Source organism: Diaphorina citri, unplaced genomic scaffold (genome assembly GCF_000475195.1).
Source record: "Diaphorina citri unplaced genomic scaffold, Diaci psyllid genome assembly version 1.1 scaffold283, whole genome shotgun sequence".
In the NCBI taxonomy this organism is placed as follows: domain Eukaryota; kingdom Metazoa; phylum Arthropoda; class Insecta; order Hemiptera; family Psyllidae; genus Diaphorina; species Diaphorina citri.
The window spans coordinates 146,061-166,872 of NW_007377719.1; the positions used below are offsets into that span (position 1 = coordinate 146,061).

Genomic DNA, 20,812 nt, shown 5'->3' on the forward strand with positions numbered 1-20,812 from the left:
TTGTTTGTCATGAAAAATACTTTGGTGACTAAGATCTTACTAGAGAACAAGAAAGCTACAGGAGTCCAAGTTTACAAGGATGATAAATATTACACCATCAAGTTTAGCAAAGAGCTCATCATATCTGCAGGTGCTGTCAACACACCTCAACTATTATTCCAAAGTGGCATTGGAGACGAGGAATTACTAAAGAAAGAGAATATTCATGTCAAAATGAATTTACCAAGTGTTGGGAAATATCTGTATGATCATCCCTTGTTTGTTGTTCCTGTCCAGATGAACCAACATCATCAAGGCGGACGAAGGAAAAATAGTAAAAAATTCGATTTTGAAAAATCTGGTGAAAGTGGTGAAATTTCCAACATGAATAAAATTAAATTTAAATCCACCGAGGATAATACTTTCAAGACCAACTCTAACGCCGCGACAAGTTTTTTGGACGAAGTTTATAACTACATCACAAAGAGAACAGGAAGTTTGGCAGGGATAGGAGCATTGGACTACATAGCTTTCTATTTCTTTTCAAATACTTACGTATTCTGCAAATGTAATAGAAAGTCGTGTGATGTTCACACCAGATTTTTTGGAAAGGCAATTGTATGCCATTTAGTGTTTGAATACTAAGATCGGGCATACCGACCCCTCTAATAGCTCGAACGAAGCGAAACATTTGGTTTAATTTTTTCTTGTTTTGTGAACACAATTTCGCTCAATTTACCTCCACAATCGTGCTAACACCTTTGGATGATTTTCTTTCGGGATATGTGTAAAATCATTGGTTTATGGTGAACTTTGGAGCACCTGGAAGACATGATTCACCGTTTTTGCAAATATACGGCTTTAGATTATGGAAAAAGTGGTCGAAAATTGGATTTTCCAGACTGAGTTTCATTCGATCTAGCCGAGGCGCCCATTTACCCGAAATGATATTCAGAGGTCAAACACTAAATCACAAACTTTTACCTTTCAAATAAAGAATAATGAAAGGACGGACTAAAAAATCATCGCCATACCTGAAATAGTATGTCTTTAATAGCATTTTGAAAAAGAAACCTAAAAAAAAAACACATAAAAAGTAAACTTTGGAGCACCTGGAAGACATGATTCACCGTTTTTGCAAATATACGGCTTTAGATTATGGAAAAAGTGGTCGAAAATTGGATTTTCCAGACTGAGTTTCATTCGATCTAGCCGAGGCGCCCATTTACCCGAAATGACATACACCCTATATTTCACTTAAGATACAAAATGTGAAAACAATTAGGGATTGCCAATTATAATAGACTTATAAACCTATAGTAATAACTAACACTTATTTATTATGAATACCTACAAAATTTTACATCCTCGTTCCTCATACATGTATGTTAGTCTAACGTCTGTTGTGCTTCCCATCTTCCCACTTTCATCCAGTTGTTCGATTCTTACTAATCACCAAGTTCAAAATACAAAACTTTCGGGACTATTGCCTCTCTGATTGAACATACAAAGCGGAGCGTACATTTATCCTCCATGTTAGATTAAAAGGGAAGGCGCCCTTTTCTTTTATATTTTTTTTTCTACTGATAAGGGAAGACATGAAAAATTGGGGTACTAAACGATTTTATTTTACTATCGCTCAATGATTTTTCAATACAATCTGTTCTCCAACCGATAAGCTGTACCCAACCTCATCTGAGAAACACAAAGTACTCAACGATTATCGATTAAGGGTGAACAATCGGTCTCGAAAAAAGCTCCTTGAAGGACTTTGTTTTAAAAGTGCCTGTTGAATCTCAGTTCCTTACCACCATCATTGGTCAGACCTGTGAATTTGGCAACGTCGCATATCCTGATGACCGAAGTAATGATGTGTTGGACAGTCATGTCAAGATTGACATGGTGGTAGTGGGAAGTGGATCTAGTGGAAGTGTTATTGCTAATAGACTATCCGAGGTGTCGAAGGTACTCAACGATTATCGATTAAGGGTGAACAATCGGTCTCGAAAAAAGCTCCTTGAAGGACTTTGTTTTAAAAGTGCCTGTTGAAATACATATGTCCTATTTAGTCAAATGCTGAGTAAACAAGAAAATTCATTGGAAAAATAAGCGAAATACAACTTGGTGTTGATGATATGACAACGTAGCGGTAAGATTTGATTATATTATATTTCCCTTTTATATGTATAGATGCATTATTTTAACTTAAATCTCGGTATGTCACATTTTCATGACCTTCAGTCCTATATTTTAATCGTCTTCTCCCAATATTGCAGTCAGATTAGATTCATAGGAACCTATATTAAATTATTAATAATGGGTGGGGTACCTACGCTACGGCTCAAATGAAACTAAACCCTTTTTTACCTCAGCAGTAAGCTCTACTATTTTTAGTATAATTCTCAAATAGATTATGAAATTCTGTGTTTGTTTTTTGTTTGGGATTCGAACCCGCGTTCCATCTTAGTATCAGGATTGTTGAGTAGAGAATGAGTGATTTATGATATGACAACGTAGCGGTAAGATTTGATTATATTATATTTCCCTTTTATATGTATAGATGCATTATTTTAACTTAAATCTCGGTAAGTCACATTTTCATGACCTTCAGTCCTATATTTTAAGCGTCTTCTCCCAATATTGCAGTCAGATTAGATTCATATAGGAACCTATATTAAATTATTATTAATGGGTGGGGTACCTACGCTATGGCTCAAATGAAACTAAGCCCTTTTTTACCTCAGCAGTAAGCTCTACTATTTTTAGTATAATGCTCAAATAGATTATGAAATTCCGTGTTTGTTTGGGATTCGAACCCGCGTTCCATCTTAGTATCAGGATTATTGAGTGGAGAATGGAGTAATTCGATACATATTAAACAGTTGCCCGGGCGGGAATCGAACCCGCGGCCTAGCGCTTACAAGGCAGACGCACTACCAACTAAGCTAACTAGGCTGGCTCTGTCAGTTTATATTGTATTTCTAACGAACACAATTTTCAGGAAATCAAAAGTTCCCGAAAAGAAAAGATTGCTTATATTCGGCCCAAAAATGATGCTCGACACTTGTGGAAATCTAAACGCTACAGGATCTCCTTTGACAACCCTGTTATCCCAGTTTTTACTCACGATGATGACCAAGTCCTGTGAATTTGGCAACGTCGCATATCCTGATGACCGAAGTAATGATGTGTTGGACAATCATGTCAAGATTGACATGGTGGTAGTGGGAAGTGGATCTAGTGGAAGTGTTATTGCTAATAGACTATCCGAGGTGTCCAAATGGAATGTTCTCCTCATTGAAGCAGGTAAGATGGGTCTCCGCGAGGAAGAGACAAGAAATGATATTTTCGTGACCGATTACAACCACTACAGGGAAAACGAAGTAGGGAAATAAACCGACACGAAGTTTCAATTGAAGCATGTGAACTATGATTCGTGACCGATTACAACCACTACAGGGAAAACGAAGTAGGGAAATAAACCGACACGAAGTTTCAATTGAAGCATGTGAACTATGATTACCCTTTTGATGAGGTGGCTATATATTTCTTTAGAAAATAGGTGAGAAGCTCAAGAGGCTTTTGGTGGTGTATAATCCCTTGATAGTTAGGTACTTTTTTGTCTTCATATGGAGTTCAATTTGCTTTAAAGTTTTTGTATTCAGATTGATTTAATTTAGTTGAGTTTCTGTTGCTCGGATCTTGATTTTTGGTCATCACTTCTTGCAGGTGACAACTCTTATGTTGCATCTAACGTCCCAGGTCTCGTCTTTACTCAAATGAAAACGTCAATTGATTGGGCGTATCAATCAGAGAAGCAGCCTGGTGTATGTGAAGGACTTCAGAATGGTGTGTGTAATGTTCCCAGAGGTAAAGCCCTAGGAGGATCAAGTAACATGAATGCCATGATGTACTTAGTAGGAAATCCTAATGACTACAACTCTTGGGGAAACAGTGACTGGAACTTCAAGAATGTTGAGAAATATTTCCACAAATCTTTCAAGGACTACTATTACGCTGGGCACGCGTGCGAACCCCTAGCATTCAACAAGACCCAGATTATTGATCTGATCAGTAATGCTGGAAAGGAACTTAACTTGCATAAATTGAAATATACAAACAAAAATATCAATCCCAACAAAGTTGGAATTCTTCACATGAAAACGAACATCAAAAATGGTGAACGTCTGAATGTTGCACCGTATATTTGCAAAAACGGTGAATCATGTCTTCCAGGTGCTCCAAAGTTTACTTTTTATCACCATAAACCAATGATTTTACACATATCCCCGTATATTTGCAAAAACGGTGAATCATGTCTTCCAGGTGCTCCAAAGTTTACTTTTTATCACCATAAACCAATGATTTTACACATATGTATCTCGAAAGAAAATCATCCAAAGGTGTCAAATCGCACGATTGTGGAGGTAAATTGAGCGAAATTGTGTTCACAAAACAAGAAAAAATTAAACCAAATGTTTCGCTTCGTTCGAGCTATTAGAGGGGTCGGTTTGCCCGATCTTAGTATTCAAACACTAAATGGCATACAATTGCCTTTCCAAAAAAACAAAACATCATGACTATTCTTCAAATAGCATGTCTCTTACAGCAGTTTAAAAAACAAACCTCTTGCCTTTCCAAAAAAACAAAACATCATGACTATTCTTCAAATAGCATGTCTCTTACAGCAGTTTAAAAAACAAACCTCTAAAAAAAAACACCCTATACATTTTGATAAGCTAGCTTCCTGTTGAGGTATAATTTTATGAGAAAATAAAAGGAAAATTCTAATAAAGTAATAGACAATAATCGTTTGGCTCATAATTAGATCTTTCTCATAATAATAGGCAAATACCTATTACCTACAGTAAATTATTTCTATTTTAGTCTTTGATAACAAAACTACGTAAAAGAGAAAACAAAAACTAATCGCATCAGGCATAGGGACCCGACACGACGGAAACATCACTTTTGTTTCAACCTGACTACACGCTTTTCTCCCAGTATTGTTTGATGAGATCCGCACACTTCTCTCCTATCATAACACAGGTAGCATGAATATTAGCATTGACTGTAATGGGAAGTGGATCTAGTGGAAGTGTTATTGCTAATAGACTATCCGAGGTGTCCAAGTGGAATGTTCTCCTCATTGAAGCAGGTAAGATAAGGTGTATTTTCCTTTCGTGAAACTTTCGAAAACAGACTCGGTTCCCATTTGGAAACTGAAATAGTACCTGTACTATACCATAGAAAATCCAAGATGGCGAGCCATCGGAATTGTTCCCGAAAGGAAAATACAAATAAGTCAGGTTTCCGCTAGGAAAAGAAGTAGGTTGTAGTGTTTCAAAAGACATGTTTTATACGCGACCTGGAATAAGATAAGGTGTATTTTCCTTTCGTGAAACTTTCGAAAACAGACTCGGTTCCCATTTGGAAACTGAAATAGTACCTGTACTATACCATAGGAAATCCAAGATGGCGAGCCGTAGGAATTGTTTCCGAAAGGAAAATACAAATAAGTCAGGTTTCCGCTAGGAAAAGAAGTAGGTTGTAGTGTTTCAATAGACAGGGTTTACCTATACGCGACCTGGAATAACTGGAAAACCTGGAAAAGTCATGGAATCTGAAAATCGGCCAAAAAGTCATGGAAAATCATGAAAATTTAAAGAAAACCTGGAAAAGTCATAGAATTTGTCGTCCGTTCAAAAATTAAAGTTATTCAAATTAAAATCAAGTATTTCCGAAAATCGGCCTGCGGCGCATTCCCCCTCATATTAATTGACGTTCTGCATATTGCATATTTTATTTAACTGAAGGGGTAATCTTACTGATTTTTAAGTACCTCTGCCCCCTAATTTTCTGGAAAATTTATGGAAATTTTCTGGAAAAATCATGGAATAGTCATGGAATTTAATTCTGGGGAAAGCGTATAAACCCTGATAGAATTCTATACGAAAAAAAACTCTATTATAATTCGACAATTTTTCACTAGGTAGTGGACCTAAGTCGCGAAATGTCAATAATTAATGTTTTTACTATTTTCAGGCGATAGTCCTCTTGTTACATCCAACGTCCCAGCTCTCTTCTTCCACCAAATGAAAACATCCATTGACTGGACTGATTTTTAAGTACCTCTGCCCCCTAATTTTCTGGAAAATTTATGGAAATTTTCTGGAAAAATCATGGAATAGTCATGGAATTTAACTCTGGGGAAAGCGTATAAACCCTGATAGAATTCTATACGAAAAAAAAACTCTATTATAATTCGACAATTTTTCACTAGGTAGTGGACCTAAGTCGCGAAATGTCAAGTAATGTTTTTACTATTTTCAGGCGATAGTCCTCTTGTTACATCCAACGTCCCAGCTCTCGTCTTCCACCAAATGAAAACATCCATTGACTGGGCATACGAAACTGAGAAGCAGCCTGGTGTATGTGAAGGACTTCAGAATGGTGTGTGTAATGTTCCCAGAGGTAAAGCTTTAGGAGGATCAAGTAACATGAATGCCATGATGTACTTAGTAGGAAATCCTAATGACTACAACTCTTGGGGAAACAGTGACTGGAACTTCAAGAATGTAGAGAAATATTTCCACAAATCTTTCGACGATTTCTATTATGCTGGTTATGCATGCGAGCCCTCTCTATTTAACAAGACTATGATTACAGAACTCATGGATAATGCAGGCAAGGAATTGAATTTGCATAAATTAAAACATAATGCGAGCCCTCTCTATTTAACAAGACTATGATTACAGAACTCATGGACAATGCAGGCAAGGAATTGAATTTGCATAAATTGAAACATGAGAACTCATGGACAATGCAGGCAAGGAATTGAATTTGCATAAATTGAAACATAAGAATAGGAATATAACTCCAAACAAAGTTGGTATTCAGAACTCATGGACAATGCAGGCAAGGAATTGAATTTGCATAAATTGAAACATAAGAATAGGAATATAACTCCAAACAAAGTTGGTATTGTTCACATTAAAACCAACATCAAAAATGGTGAACGTCTGAATGTTGCAAAAGCATTTTTGGCGCCTAATATCAATCCCAACAAAGCTGGTACCCTACATCTGAAAACTAACATCAAGGACGGTGAGCGACTCAATACAGCTAGAGCATTTCTAGCACCTATCAAAGAGAGACCCAATTTGTTTGTCATGAAAAATACTATGGTGACTAAGATCTTACTAGAGAACAAGAAAGCTACAGGAGTCCAAGTTTATCATCAAAAATGGCGAACGTCTGAATGTTGCGAAAGCATTTTTGGCGCCGATCAAAGATAGACCAAACTTGTTTGTCATGAAAAATACTTTGGTGACTAAGATCTTACTAGAGAACAAGAAAGCTACAGGAGTCCAAGTTTACAAGGATGATAAATATTACACAATCAAGTTTAGCAAAGAGCTCATCATATCTGCAGGTGCTGTCAACACACCTCAACTATTATTCCAAAGTGGCATTGGAGACGAGGAATTACTAAAGAAAGAGAATATTGATGTCAAAATGAATTTACCAAGTGTTGGGAAATATCTGTATGATCATCCCTTGTTTGTTGTTCCTATTCAGATGAATATACATAATAAACTTCGAAGGAATTGCATTTTTAAAAATTCTGATGTCAAAATGAATTTACCAAGTGTTGGGAAATATCTGTATGATCATCCCTTGTTTGTTGTTCCTATTCAGATGAATATACATAATGAACTTCGCAGGAATTGCATTTTTAAAAATTTGGGTATTGAAAGTTCTGGTAAATTGAATGATCTAATTGATGTTGTACATGATCGTGCTGGAAGTAAAAAGAAAACTTTTGATAACGATTCTCGTGATGACACCAAATTCTTGAATGATGTTTATAACTATATCACAAAGAGAACAGGAAGTTTGGCAGGCATTGGGACAGGGGACTATATAGCGTTTGTAGACACCACAAATAAAAGTCCTCAAGATCCTGATATTGACCTGATCCATTTCTTCTACCCTAGGAATGACCAATTCGGATTAGAAACTATGCTGAATTTTTTCAACTGGCCAAATGCTATGGTTGACACGATGATCGATTCTCTAAAAAAGAATGACTTGTTTCTATTTATACCAATGTTGCTCAAACCAAAGAGTTTTGGGAACATAACCGTATCCAAAGATGTTTTCTCAAGACCAAAAATTTTCTTAAATTATTATCACGAGGAAGAAGATCTGAATACTTTTGTCAAAGCTGTTCGCATTATTCAGAAATTCATTGCCACAAAGTCATTCAAGGAATACAATTCCAAAATTATAAAGATCCCTGACAGTGTATGCGATGGATTTCACTATGATTCGGATGACTATTGGAAATGTACAATCAAGCGTAGATCCTCTTCTTACTATCATTTGTCATCTACCGCTAGGATGGGTGATAATATTCTAACCTCTGTTGTTAACTATAAACTTCAAGTCCATGGCTTGGAGAATGTTAGAATAGCTGATGCTAGTGTTATGCCGTATACAGTCAATGCTAATATTCATGCTACCTGTGTTATGATAGGAGAGAAGTGTGCGGATCTCATCAAACAATACTGGAAAGAAAAAGTTTGAGGCTGAAGACTAGAAGCACATGTTGCGAAAATGTCGAGTTAACATCGAAACAAAATTGTCACTCTGTGTTTACACTGTTTACAGCCCATTGTTGGAAATATGTACACGATAAAATGTATTTCACGTTTATCAAGGTGTGTCCACACATTGTCAACCGGCCGTCGATTGACATCGACTGAACCGTGCACACTGCCTCAACAACAGATTGTCGATCGACGAACGGTCGACTATGTGTGGACACACCTTATTTATACTCACACAAGGGCAAGGTTAACTCGACATTATTATTTATTTCTTCATATCTGAATAGTCTAAGTATCTAAGAAGAAAGACAATTTTTTCTCCTTCACCTTTTTATTATATTCCTTTTTGTTTCATAGAATACGAAGTACCCTATAAGAAAGTGATGTTATATTTGTATATTTTTATATAGAACGTAGAAATGGTTTTACCATCCAATTATTTTATAGTTATTTTATATAACTCTTATCTCTTCACAGATTATTTATAATCGTATGATGCTGAACACCGAAGTAGACACACATTTTATGTTGACCCAGATCGACGTGTAATTTCATAATTTCTTCTTAATTTTTAGCAATTTGAGGTGCGATTTTTAGCCCGTCCTTCCTTTATTAAATTACAATAGTAATAATAAAAGGTATAAGGGACGGGCTGTTGTATTCGCTTCGGTGTCGTCTGTCACTCTGTCAGTCTGTTTGTCTGACCCCATAGAAGTACTTATCCAAACCTAATCGACCTATACTTATATCAAATTAAAGGTCTTTTTACCAAGAACACGAAAGTGGTGGTGCAAATTTTGTCCAAAAAGCCAAAAAAACTGTTTTTTTTTTGGGGGGGGGGGGTTTTTTTTTTTTTTTTCTTTTTTTTCCCCAAAAAAGCTCTTTTTTNNCTTACCTGCTTCAATGAGGAGAACATTCCACTTGGACACCTCGGATAGTCTATTAGCAATAACACTTCCACTAGATCCACTTCCCACTACCACCATGTCAATCTTGACATGACTGTCCAACACATCATTACTTCGGTCATCAGGATATGCGACGTTGCCAAATTCACAGGTCTGACCAATGATGGTGGTAAGGAACTGAGAGAAGAGTGTGGAGATGAGAGATGATGGAGTGTTGAGATTTGCGCACGACAAATTCATCGTTTTTGGATCAATTTGGCTTTTTACTTTTCCCAATTTCTTTCTCTTTTCCCAGCAAATCTTGTTTTCTGAAAAGTGAACAAACAATATGACTTGTGTTTTAATGAGCTTTTCACTATACTGAGCATGAATTACAAACTATGAAAAGGAAGAAATTAAAATATTAAAAATCTACGTCCACCTTGCTATCCCTTACACTATTGAGGTTTGTAGGTTTGTATGTAGGTAACTAGTCCAACTAGTGTATTCTAGATAAAAATTGTTCATGCCATCCAAGATAAAAAAAAAGTTCAATTCTACATTATTAGTATACAGGGTTTTTGTACGTAGGTATAAAAGGAGCCATTTAAAAGGCTCTGATTAAAGGTACCTAACTCATAAAAACAGAAAAAAATAAATACTTACAACAATGTTATGATTCGGTCCTTGTGCATCCTCTAAGGTTGATCAGTGGTTGTAATCGGTCACGAAAATATCATTTCTTGTCTCTTCCTCGCGGAGACCCATCTTACCTGCTTCAATGAGGAGAACATTCCATTTGGACACCTCGGATAGTCTATTAGCAATAACACTTCCACTAGATCCACTTCCCACTACCACCATGTCAATCTTGACATGATTGTCCAACACATCATTACTTCGGTCATCAGGATATGCGACGTTGCCAAATTCACAGGTCTGACCAATGATGGTGGTAAGGAACTGAGAGAAGAGTGTGGAGATGAGAGATGATGGAGTGTTGAGATTTGCGCACGACAAATTCATCGTTTTTGGATCAATTTGGCTTTTTACTTTTCCCAATTTCTTTCTCTTTTCCCAGCAAATCTTGTTTTTCTGAAAAGTGAACAAACAACATGACTTGTGTTAATGAGCTTTTCACTATAGCATGAAGTACAAACTATGAAAAGGAAGAAATTAAAATATTAAAAATCTACGTCCACCTTGCTAACCCTTACACTATTGAGGTTTGTATGTAGGTAATTAGTCCAACTAGTGTATTCTAGATAAAAATTGTTCATGCCATCCAAGATAAAAAAAAAATGTTCAATTCTTTAATTACATTATTAGTATAGAGGGTTTTTGTACGTAGGTATAAAAGGAGCCATTTAAAAGGCTCTGATTAAAGGTAAGTGATAAAAACAGAAAAAAAAAAAATAACAGGGTTTTTGTACGTAGGTATAAAAGGAGCCATTTAAAAGGCTCTGATTAAAGGTACCTAACTCATAAAAACAGAAAAAAATAAATGCTTACAACAATGTTATGATTCGGTCCTTGTGCATCCTCTAAGGTTGATTAACTTCATTGTTTATTTTTAAATTCCCTTATCGAAATGTTCAAAGTTACAGACGGACTGGATTGAGTAGTGTTTAGGATGAATAGAAATTTCGTTTCGCTCATGTTCCTTTGAATTGTTTTTAAAGTGAAAATTTGAACGAGGATTATACGTAACTATTGTTGTGTTGTTGAGATTCAGATAAATAAGTATTTTTAAATTCCCTTATCGAAATGTTCAAAGTTACAGACGGACTGGATTGAGTAGTGTTTAGGATGAATAGAAATTTCGTTTCGCTTATGTTCCTTTGAATTGTTTTTAAAGTGAAAATTTGAACGAGGATTATACTATTGTTGTGTTGTTGAGATTCAGATAAATAAATACAACTTTGTCATGTAAGTAAATATCGATGTACTGGGGAGAGTACTCCTTTTGTACAATGAATAAACAAAACATGGAATTCGAAGGAAAAACTATCGGAGATAGGGGCAAATTGGACATCTCCAAACAGTCACGATATTAGCTGCACATTTTTTTTTTTTACATTTATTTATAAAGGGTGTCTCAATAAGAACGCAAGATTTGAAAGGGTCATAACTTCGTTATGCGTTGTTTTATATTACCCAATCTTTGACAGATGGATAGTAAACATATGTATCAAAATTAGTCATCTGTTTATTCGTCAAAATTAGTCATCTCCATGTCTAAAACTGTTCAACAACGCGTTAGCATAATAAAATTGACACATCACTTTTGCGCGAGCTTTTTCCTAGTCATAGTCGTGTCATTTTCCGTTTTTCTGACGAGAAATGACCTCTATGATCATGTAATTTTACCCCCCCCTAGACTACTTTCTGTGAGGGTATCTAAAGTCACAGGTTTACACCAACAAACCCACAAGCACTGAAACATTGAAAGGTAAAATTGAAGGCTGCATCAACGAGATACAGCTTGATTTAATCAAATTCGTCATTAAAAATTTTGTCAAAAGAGAACGAATGTACCATCAAAGTCGAGGAAGTTATTTGTCTGATTATTGTTCCATACATAATTTCAGAATGTTTACTTCTCAAATCATCTAAGAAGTCTATTTTTTTTCTACGGAGAATTATGCTTTATTAAATAATCAAATCTTGCGTTCTTATTGAGACACCCTTTACAATTGAAGGAGTTTTATCCTTTTAACAGTAAAGTCCTACCTACCTCGCTGTACAATTAATTTTCATGTTCCAGATTATCAAAGGTATCACTGTGTTTATTGTGATTTAATGTACTATACTGAGGTCCTTCGTTTTCTTTGTTTGAAGTGGTCGTGCCACAGGCCACAGTAACCCCCTTTTTCCAAGTATCATAACACTCAAATTATAGCTTCTTTTTTTACAAGATAACAACTATTTACCTATTTTATATGTATTTTGCTGAATTTTTGATGACAGACTAAGATTTACATTACATTTTATAATCAGAGGGCGTAACTGTTAAAACGCAATGTCCTAAAGCCACCCAAGCACATAATCAGATGGTTGCATAGATCCCTATTACAAGAAACCAGGAAATTTACAATGGAAAATCATACCTAGGTATTTTTTTTCTCCAGAATAAGAATGTTTTTGAAATTTAAAACAGAATAAACAAAAGTTCAAAGCAAATATAACATGACGCACTTCCTGTCTATGATAAGATAAGGTTCAACCAATCGTCTAGTCTAGACGCATCTTCTACAAGAGGGGAATGATCTCCTTTAACGAATAGTATAGACTGCTATAATCAAAATAGACTCAAGACACAACAAGGGGAGAGCAAATCGTAAAGGTATGTCCACACATAGTCGACCGTCCATCGATCGACGAACCGTCCACACTGCCTCGATAACATACATGGACCTCGTCGATCGACGACCGGTCGACTATGTTTGGACACACCTTAAGGAAGTCACAGAAGACTTTGTTAATTTCTTATCGCTCCTCAGTCGACCGTCCATCGATCGACGAACCGTCCACACTGCCTCGATAACATACATGGACCTCGTCGATCGACGACCGGTCGACTATGTTTAGACACACACTAAGGAAGTCACAGAAGACTTTGTTAATTTCTTATCGCCCTATAACTTCCTTTTTTTCTTCCACAGGCAAAATTGATTGAGTACCAAAAGGCGTATCATTCTTGGAGGGTTTCAGCAGACATTGAATGACATTACTGTGAGAAATGCCTCAGATATCATGTGCCAATCTGGACACCTCAGGGTCCGTGGTGTCGACCCTATTCACCCACTTCCTCACAGCCATGCTCACCAAGCAGTGTGAGTTTGGCAACGTCGCATATCCTGCCGACCGAAGCAATGATGTGTTGGACAATCATGTCAAGATTGACATGGTGGTAGTGGGAAGTGGATCTAGTGGAAGTGTTATTGCTAATAGACTATCCGAGGTGTCCAAGTGGAATGTTCTCCTCATTGAAGCAGGTAAGATGGGTCTCCACTAGGAAGAGACAAAGTAATGCGAAATGATATATTCGTGGACGATTACAACCACTACAAAAACGAAATAGGGAAATAAACTGACACGAAGTTTCAATAATGACAGAATTCAAAGTTACTGCTATAACTAACATTAGCATATTTCTCTTTGTTTGACAGGAGATGACCCAAGTGTTTCGTCATATATCCCAGCCCTAACATTTGCACTACAAAAAACGTCCATCGATTGGGCGTATCAATCAGAGAAGCAGCCTGGTGTATGTGAAGGACTTCAGAATGGTGTGTGTAATGTTCCCAGAGGTAAAGCTCTAGGAGGATCAAGTAACATGAATGCCATGATGTACTTAGTAGGAAATCCTAATGACTACAACTCTTGGGGAAACAGTGACTGGAACTTCAAGAACGTTGAGAAATATTTCCACAAATCTTTCAAGGATTACTATTACGCTGGATTCGCCAATAGGTCAAACTATTTGAAAACAAATGACATCACGGAGACTATCGGAAGTGCGACTAAAGATATTCACCTTGACAAATTGAAATATAAGAACAAAAATATCAATCCCAACAAAGCTGGTACCCTACATCTGAAAACTAACATCAAGGACGGTGAGCGACTCAATACAGCTAGAGCATTTCTAGCACCTATCAAAGAGAGACCCAATTTGTTTGTCATGAAAAATACTATGGTGACTAAGATCTTACTAGAGAACAAGAAAGCTACAGGAGTCCAAGTTTACAAGGATGATAAATATTACACCATCAAGTTTAGCAAAGAGCTCATCATATCTGCAGGTGCTGTCAACACACCTCAACTATTATTCCAAAGTGGCATTGGAGACGAGGAATTACTAAAGAAAGAGAATATTGATGTCAATTGTTTGTCATGAAAAATACTTTGGTGACTAAGATCTTACTAGAGAACAAGAAAGCTACAGGAGTCCAAGTTTATAAGGATGATAAATATTACACCATCAAGTTTAGCAAAGAGCTCATCATATCTGCAGGTGCTGTCAACACACCTCAACTATTATTCCAAAGTGGCATTGGAGACGAGGAATTACTAAAGAAAGAGAATATTGATGTCAAAATGAATTTACCAAGTGTTGGGAAATATCTGTATGATCATCCCTTGTTTGTTGTTCCTGTAGAAATGACTTCAACGTCATCCAAGCGAAAAAAGAAAGGTGGAAAGTCAGATGACTCGGAATTTGGTGGTGAAGGAAATAAAGATGAACGCAAAGATGAAAAAAAGCAACATGAGGATGAGTTTATTTTTGGTGAACCAAACAGTGAGGAAACTTCCAAGAACGACAAGAAAAAAGATTCTGGACGAGGTAAATCAAAGAAACATCATAAACAAAAAGGAAAACATGGAGAAAGACATGAAACAGACATTGAAGAGGATCGGGTGTCAGAAGAAAAAGAAAGCGACGTACAAGTGCCATCAACATTGAAACCTGAACAGGAAGAGATTGCCAACACCAATGAAGATGAAAATGAAAAACTAGAAACAACCACCAATTGTCAGAAGAAAAAGAAAGCGACGTACAAGTGCCATCAACATTGAAACCTGAACAGGAAGAGATTGCCAACACCAATGAAGATGAAAACGAAAAACTAGAAACAACCACCAGAACAGAAGTGACAAGTACTACAACAGCCAGTATAACTACCACAGGTACCACAGTTATCAAGGATGAAGATAATGATGATGAAACCATATATGATGAGGAATATAGTGACCCATATGAGAAAGTGAAAAAATACAAGAGATCACCAAGACATAAGAACAAGAAACATAAAAACCACCACAGTACAACTGAACTACCTGAGACTAAAACTGTGCCTGTAGAACAACCCAAAGATTTTCCACCTTCAGATGAAATCTACAAGTACATTATGGAGAGAGCAGGACCTTTAGCAGGAATTGGCACTGGGGACTACGTTACCTTTATTGATACTACTGGAAAGAGTCCCAACAACCCTAACGTGATAATCATGTACTGTTTCTATCCCAAGGAGGATAAGTCAGGACTACGTACCATTTTGCATGCATACAACTGGAATTCTCAAATGATCAATGCTGTCTCTGAAAAACAAAGCGATATTCTCCTCATGATCCCAATGCTGCTCAAACCCATAAGCTATGGAAATATTACCTTCACTAACAATGTGCAGGATTTCTTTAATATTTTCAGTGGAAGATTTCAAAATGCAACTACAAAATTCCAGCTCCGAAATTACAAGCCTGCAGTTGGATCTGGTATCCAAGGAAAACCAATACATCAGAATCCAGAAAGACGTAAGTGCAATCACTCCCCACCTCTTGAACGGTCTTTCAAAACGTAGAACACAATACATATTGGACTTTTCAGGAGGTTCCTGATCTGCCTAGATTAGAATTAAGTAAAACAGGGGAAAATATCTACGAAATATAGTTTTCTTAACAACTGAAGCTAATCGACCTGGACAGAATCTATCATCAGCTTCAAACCCAGCTGTACAATATGAGGAAAAATTCCTTCAATACGAGCAGCATTTAGGTTAGCAAATAGCGACAATCTTTTTTTTCCTTCTTATCCTTATTATTTTAGATAAGAAAATTAACTACATTATTCAGACTTACTTTATCATGGACACTCGTTGTTTGAAGTTGAAAGCCCAGAAGAGGTTAGGTAGTAGAATACGTAAGTTAACTACATTATGTTAACGAGACGAGACAAAACGAGACGTGATGAAAATGAGCCAACAATAAACAAATTAGGGGTAAAAAATAGCTACAAACAAGTTTAAATAAAAAGAGAAAATTCTTCAATAATATATTTGAATAAAAAATATAGTTTCCCTAAGCTAAAAATTGTTTAAATTAATTTTAAGATAATTAAATTTTTAAAATTAAAATTAATTTAAATTCAAAAACGAGATATATATTCTCGATTTTTTTTTTTTTTTTTACAAACTTTTACAATTTTGTTAGATTACAAGAAATACAATCTCACCTGAACTTCTTCAATGTCAAGATTACAAGAATTAAGTTCTCGACCACTTTGAATAAACTAATATAGTGACCAAATGAATTTCGTCATGGAGATATAGATACTTTTTCTTTCTAAAATCAAAAAAGAAACACTTAGCAGATACTTTTTAGGAAATAACCTAGAATCACCCAAAAAACCTCGAAGAACTAGCAAGGGCTAGTCAATATGGACGTAAAAATATAGATGATGAAAGAGAAAGCAAAATAAGTACCTAACTTTGAACACACTAGCGAGCAATATCTACCCTAAAGTTCGAAAATGAGATAAAAAATTAAAGTAAATATTTTACAGTGAGACGAGTGGTTCCAGTGAGATTTACCTATTTAATTTTGTCTAAACACAAGAAAACACATTTAAACGTCTTAAATTTAACTTATAAATGAAAGTAGGTCTAAGTATGATTTTGCTAGAGAGAACTAGTTAACAAGAAATTTCAGCTAGGCTTTTATGTTGCTAAGTACAAAAGGAAAGAGAAGAATTTCGTCTAATATTGGTGTACTGCGACTTTTGTTTAGCCCCTGGACCGTATAACAAAACGTTAACGAGCCATTTACTGTGAGGGCTACGACGAAAAGTCCTTTTACCCATATTATAAATGAGCTTTAGAGTTAAAATGAAATGTAAATGTCAAAATGATCAAAATAACATTTGATGGGGGAAATTTCAGCTAGGCTTTTATGTTGCTAAGTACAAAAGGAAAGAGAAGAATTTCGTCTAATATTGGTGTACTGCGACTTTTGTTTAGTCCCTGGACCGTATAACAAAACGTTAACGAGCCATTTACTGTGAGGGCTACGACAAAAAGTCCTTTTACCCATATTATAAATGAGCTTTAGAGTTAAAATGAAATGTAAATGTCAAAATGATCAAAATAACATTTGATGAGGGAAACGTGAAATGATCTGAAATAGCAATTACAATTTCGTGACCGAAAAAAATTTCTACTAGGAACCATTTTCATCTAATTTGTTTTTGTCATGTGTTGCTAAGTACAAAAGGAAAGAGAAGAATTTCGTCTAATATTGGTGTACTGCGACTTTTGATTAGCCCCTGGACCATATAAAAAAACGTTAACCCATATTATAAATGAGCTTTAGAGTTAAAATGAAATGTAAATGTCGAAATGATCAAAATAACATTTGATGAGGGAAAAGTGAAATGATCTGAAATAGCAATTACAATTTCGTGACCGAAGAAATTTCTACTAGGAACCATTTTCATCTAATTTGTTTTTGTCATAAAATCTAAAATTGAGCTTGGCACAGACCCCAGAAAAGGCAACAATCAACGAAAAATTACTACTGTTTGACGTTTCTTTTAACTCTGCATCTTGTAAATAACCAAAACAAAGTGGCATAGGTCAAATGCATATTTCAAGTCAACGAATTTCTACTTTTGTCATAAAATCTAAAATTGAGCTTGGCACAGACCCCAGAAAAGGCAACAATCAACGAAAAATTACTATTGTTTGACGTTTCTTTTAACTCTGCATCTTGTAAATAACCAAAACAAAGTGGCATAGGTCAAATGTATATTTCAAGTCAACGAATTTCTAAAGACCATTAAAAATGCACATGGTCTGACTTAAGTAAAGTCTACTATACTGAGCAACTAATGAGCATTGTACTACAAGATTTATAACCCACCTTAAATCTGTCTCTGTGCCAAGTATTTTACACAATAGAACCGTAAGTTTAACCTGCAATCAACGAAAAATTACTATTGTTTGACGTTTCTTTTAACTCTGCATCTTGTAAATAACCAAAACAAAGTGGCATAGGTCAAATGTACATTTCAAGTCAACGAATTTCTACAGACCATTAAAAATGCACATGGTCTGACTTAAGTAAAGTCTACTATACTGGATTTGACGTTTCTTTTAACTCTGCATCTTGTAAATAACCAAAACAAAGTGGCATAGGTCAAATGTATATTTCAAGTCAACGAATTTCTACAGACCATTAAAAATGCACATGGTCTGACTTAAGTAAAGTCTACTATACTGGACTTCTACAGACCATTAAAAATGCACATGGTCTGACTTAAGTAAAGTCTACTATACTGAGCAACTAATGAGCATTGTACTACAAGATTTAACCCACCTTAAATCTGTCTCTGTGCCAAGTATTTTACACAATAGAACCGTAAGTTTAACCTAGATCCTGAACTAGCAGTGTTATACACGGGTCATAAATAAGGTCGTAATATACACTGAGAACTGGCACTCCAGAGGATAAAAGATTTACCGACAGCTTCCTTTATCCTATGCATATTACGAATATTAAGAAGTCCGCAAAGATGTGAAAATCTCCAGATAAGACTTCAATCAGGCAAGCCAAAGGCATCGAATTTTAAATGAATCAAGACAATAAAATTATTCAATTTACTTAAATTAAATATATCATTGCAGTACACATAATAAGTGCTGACGTAGTTTGACACAGCCGAGAGCGTATCATGGAGGACATGATTATCTCTTTCTTTTAACAACTAGCCTTATCACTGAGAACTTTGAATTATATCAGGGTTTTTTTCAATAAAATGATAAAAAGCAAAACTCAACTTTCTTAACTTTGGTCTGAATGAAATCAGCTGATTTCAAATTTCAAAATAAGATTGCAGTGTTGCCTTTTACCAAGGGTCGACTCAAACAAGCCGAGTTTACAACGAGAAATTTCTATCGAGCGTGGTGTATAGGGTGGCTCAAAAGTGATGGATTCTGGATTACGCTTATGAAAATAAATAATGTTTTAGCCCATTTATACATGTATAATATATGATTTTTATATTCCTCGTTCACGTTTTACCGACTCAACGGTCGTTCTACAAGGAAACCATGGTCAACAATATTATATATTATACATGTAGGTATAAATGGGCTAAAACATTATTTATTTTCATAAGCGTAATCCAGAATCCATTACTTTTGAGCCACCCTATACACCACGCTCGATAGAAATTTCTCGTTGTAAACTCGGCTTGTTTGAGTCGACCCTTGGTAAAAGGCAACACTGCAATCTTATTTTGAAATTTGAAATCAGCTGATTTCATTCAGATTTCAGACCAAAGTTAAGAAAGTTGAGTTTTGCTTTTTATCATTTTATTGAGATAGAAATTTCTCGTTGTAAACTCGGCTTGTTTGAGTCGACCCTTGGTAAAAGGCAACACTGCAATCTTATTTTGAAATTTGAAATCGGCTGATTTCATTCAGACCAAAGTTAAGAAAGTTGAGTTTTGATTTTTATCATTTTATTGAAAAAAACCCTGATAAAATTCAAAGTTCTCAGTGATAAGGCTAGTTGTTAAAAGAAAGAGATAATCATGTCCTCCATGATACGCTCTCGGCTGTGTCAAACTACAGCCCAAATATTCAGATGTCAACCCTTCTCCAAATCAATGGTATGCTTGACAGATAAGGCAGCCGATATCAGTGGTCCTCTGGATCTACAGCCCAAATATTCAGATGTCAACCCTTCTCCAAATCAATGGTATGCTTGACAGATAAGGCAGCCGATATCAGTGGTCCTCTGGACTTGAAGGAATTAAGAAAAGAAAGACAGGAGCTCCAGGAGTACATCACAGTCGATCAACCCATGGACATAAGCTTAATAGCAGGTGTACCAGAGGAACATATCAAAACTCGGTTGGTCAGAATCGCTACCTCACCCAAGAACCCTATGCAGTCGGGTACTCACAATGCTAACAATTGGTTTATTCAATTTGACACACTCGGTTGGTCAGAATTGCTACCTCACCCAAGAACCCTATGCAGTCGGGTACTCACAATGCTAACAATTGGTTTATTCAATTTGACACGAGGGAGAGATGGGAGAATCCATTGATGGGTTGGTGCTCCACTGGGGATCCCTTGTCCAATTTGACCTTGAATTTTAGCAGCAAAGAAGATGCTGTTCAATATTGCCAGAAAAATGGATGGAAGTTTTTTGTCGAGGAACCCAAATGGAAAACACCCAAAGTCAAGTCCTACGCATTCAACTTTTCATGGAACAAAAGGACTCGTACATCCACAAAATAAAGTAATTGTTTATTCTTAGTACTGGCTTGTAAATTAAATTGCCTGTATTACAAGTCTTGTAATACAATAGTTTGATGAAACGAGGCCCTGATCTCGAAATTTGTCGCGACGTCCTATAAACTCAAAGCGAGAAAGTTTTAGATAACACTTCAGTCGTTATTTTAAGATCGGTTATATTGGGAATAAAGGGAGAACGGGCTCTAGTCTTGATTTTAAATCAATACATGAAAGTAAAATCAAA

The 20,812-nt window shown here is 35.9% G+C and overlaps 2 protein-coding genes and 1 long non-coding RNA gene across 3 annotated transcripts; 2 read left to right on the forward strand and 1 right to left on the reverse strand.

Annotated features, from left to right (window-relative positions):
• Nucleotides 1–1,226: 1,226 nt before the first annotated feature.
• LOC103507029 lies at nt 1,227–15,846 on the forward strand. Its single transcript, XM_026821982.1, has 7 exons — nt 1,227–1,688; nt 1,945–2,128; nt 2,981–3,285; nt 3,709–4,178; nt 7,249–7,507; nt 14,595–15,015; nt 15,129–15,846. The coding sequence occupies exons 3-7, from the start codon at nt 3,030–3,032 to the stop codon at nt 15,844–15,846; spliced, it is 2,124 nt and encodes a 707-aa protein (XP_026677783.1). The 5' UTR covers nt 1,227–1,688; nt 1,945–2,128; nt 2,981–3,029.
• A 2,082-nt stretch (nt 15,847–17,928) lies between these two features.
• On the reverse strand, nt 17,929–18,962 carry LOC113466517. Its single transcript, XR_003390894.1, has 2 exons — nt 18,691–18,962; nt 17,929–18,234 (listed from the first exon to the last, which is right to left on the reverse strand). It is a non-coding gene; the product is annotated as an uncharacterized LOC113466517 (long non-coding RNA).
• A 770-nt stretch (nt 18,963–19,732) lies between these two features.
• On the forward strand, nt 19,733–20,592 carry LOC103507028 (NADH dehydrogenase [ubiquinone] iron-sulfur protein 4, mitochondrial). Its single transcript, XM_026822005.1, is given in 3 exon segments — nt 19,733–19,934; nt 20,024–20,263; nt 20,266–20,592. Coding segments are annotated over 3 exon segments (624 nt in total). The 5' UTR covers nt 19,733–19,856; the 3' UTR covers nt 20,572–20,592.
• Nucleotides 20,593–20,812: the final 220 nt, after the last annotated feature.

Coding starts and splice junctions, on each gene's coding strand:
- LOC103507029 (XM_026821982.1), top strand. CDS start 3,030: ATGATGCTCGACACTTGTGGAAATCTAAACGCTACAGGATCTCCTTTG. Junction 4,179..7,248: donor GTGAACGTCTGAATGTTGCA/CCGTATATTTGC, acceptor CTGAATGTTGCG/AAAGCATTTTTGGCGCCGAT. Junction 7,508..14,594: donor TGATGTCAAAATGAATTTAC/CAAGTGTTGGGA, acceptor AAATGAATTTAC/CAAGTGTTGGGAAATATCTG.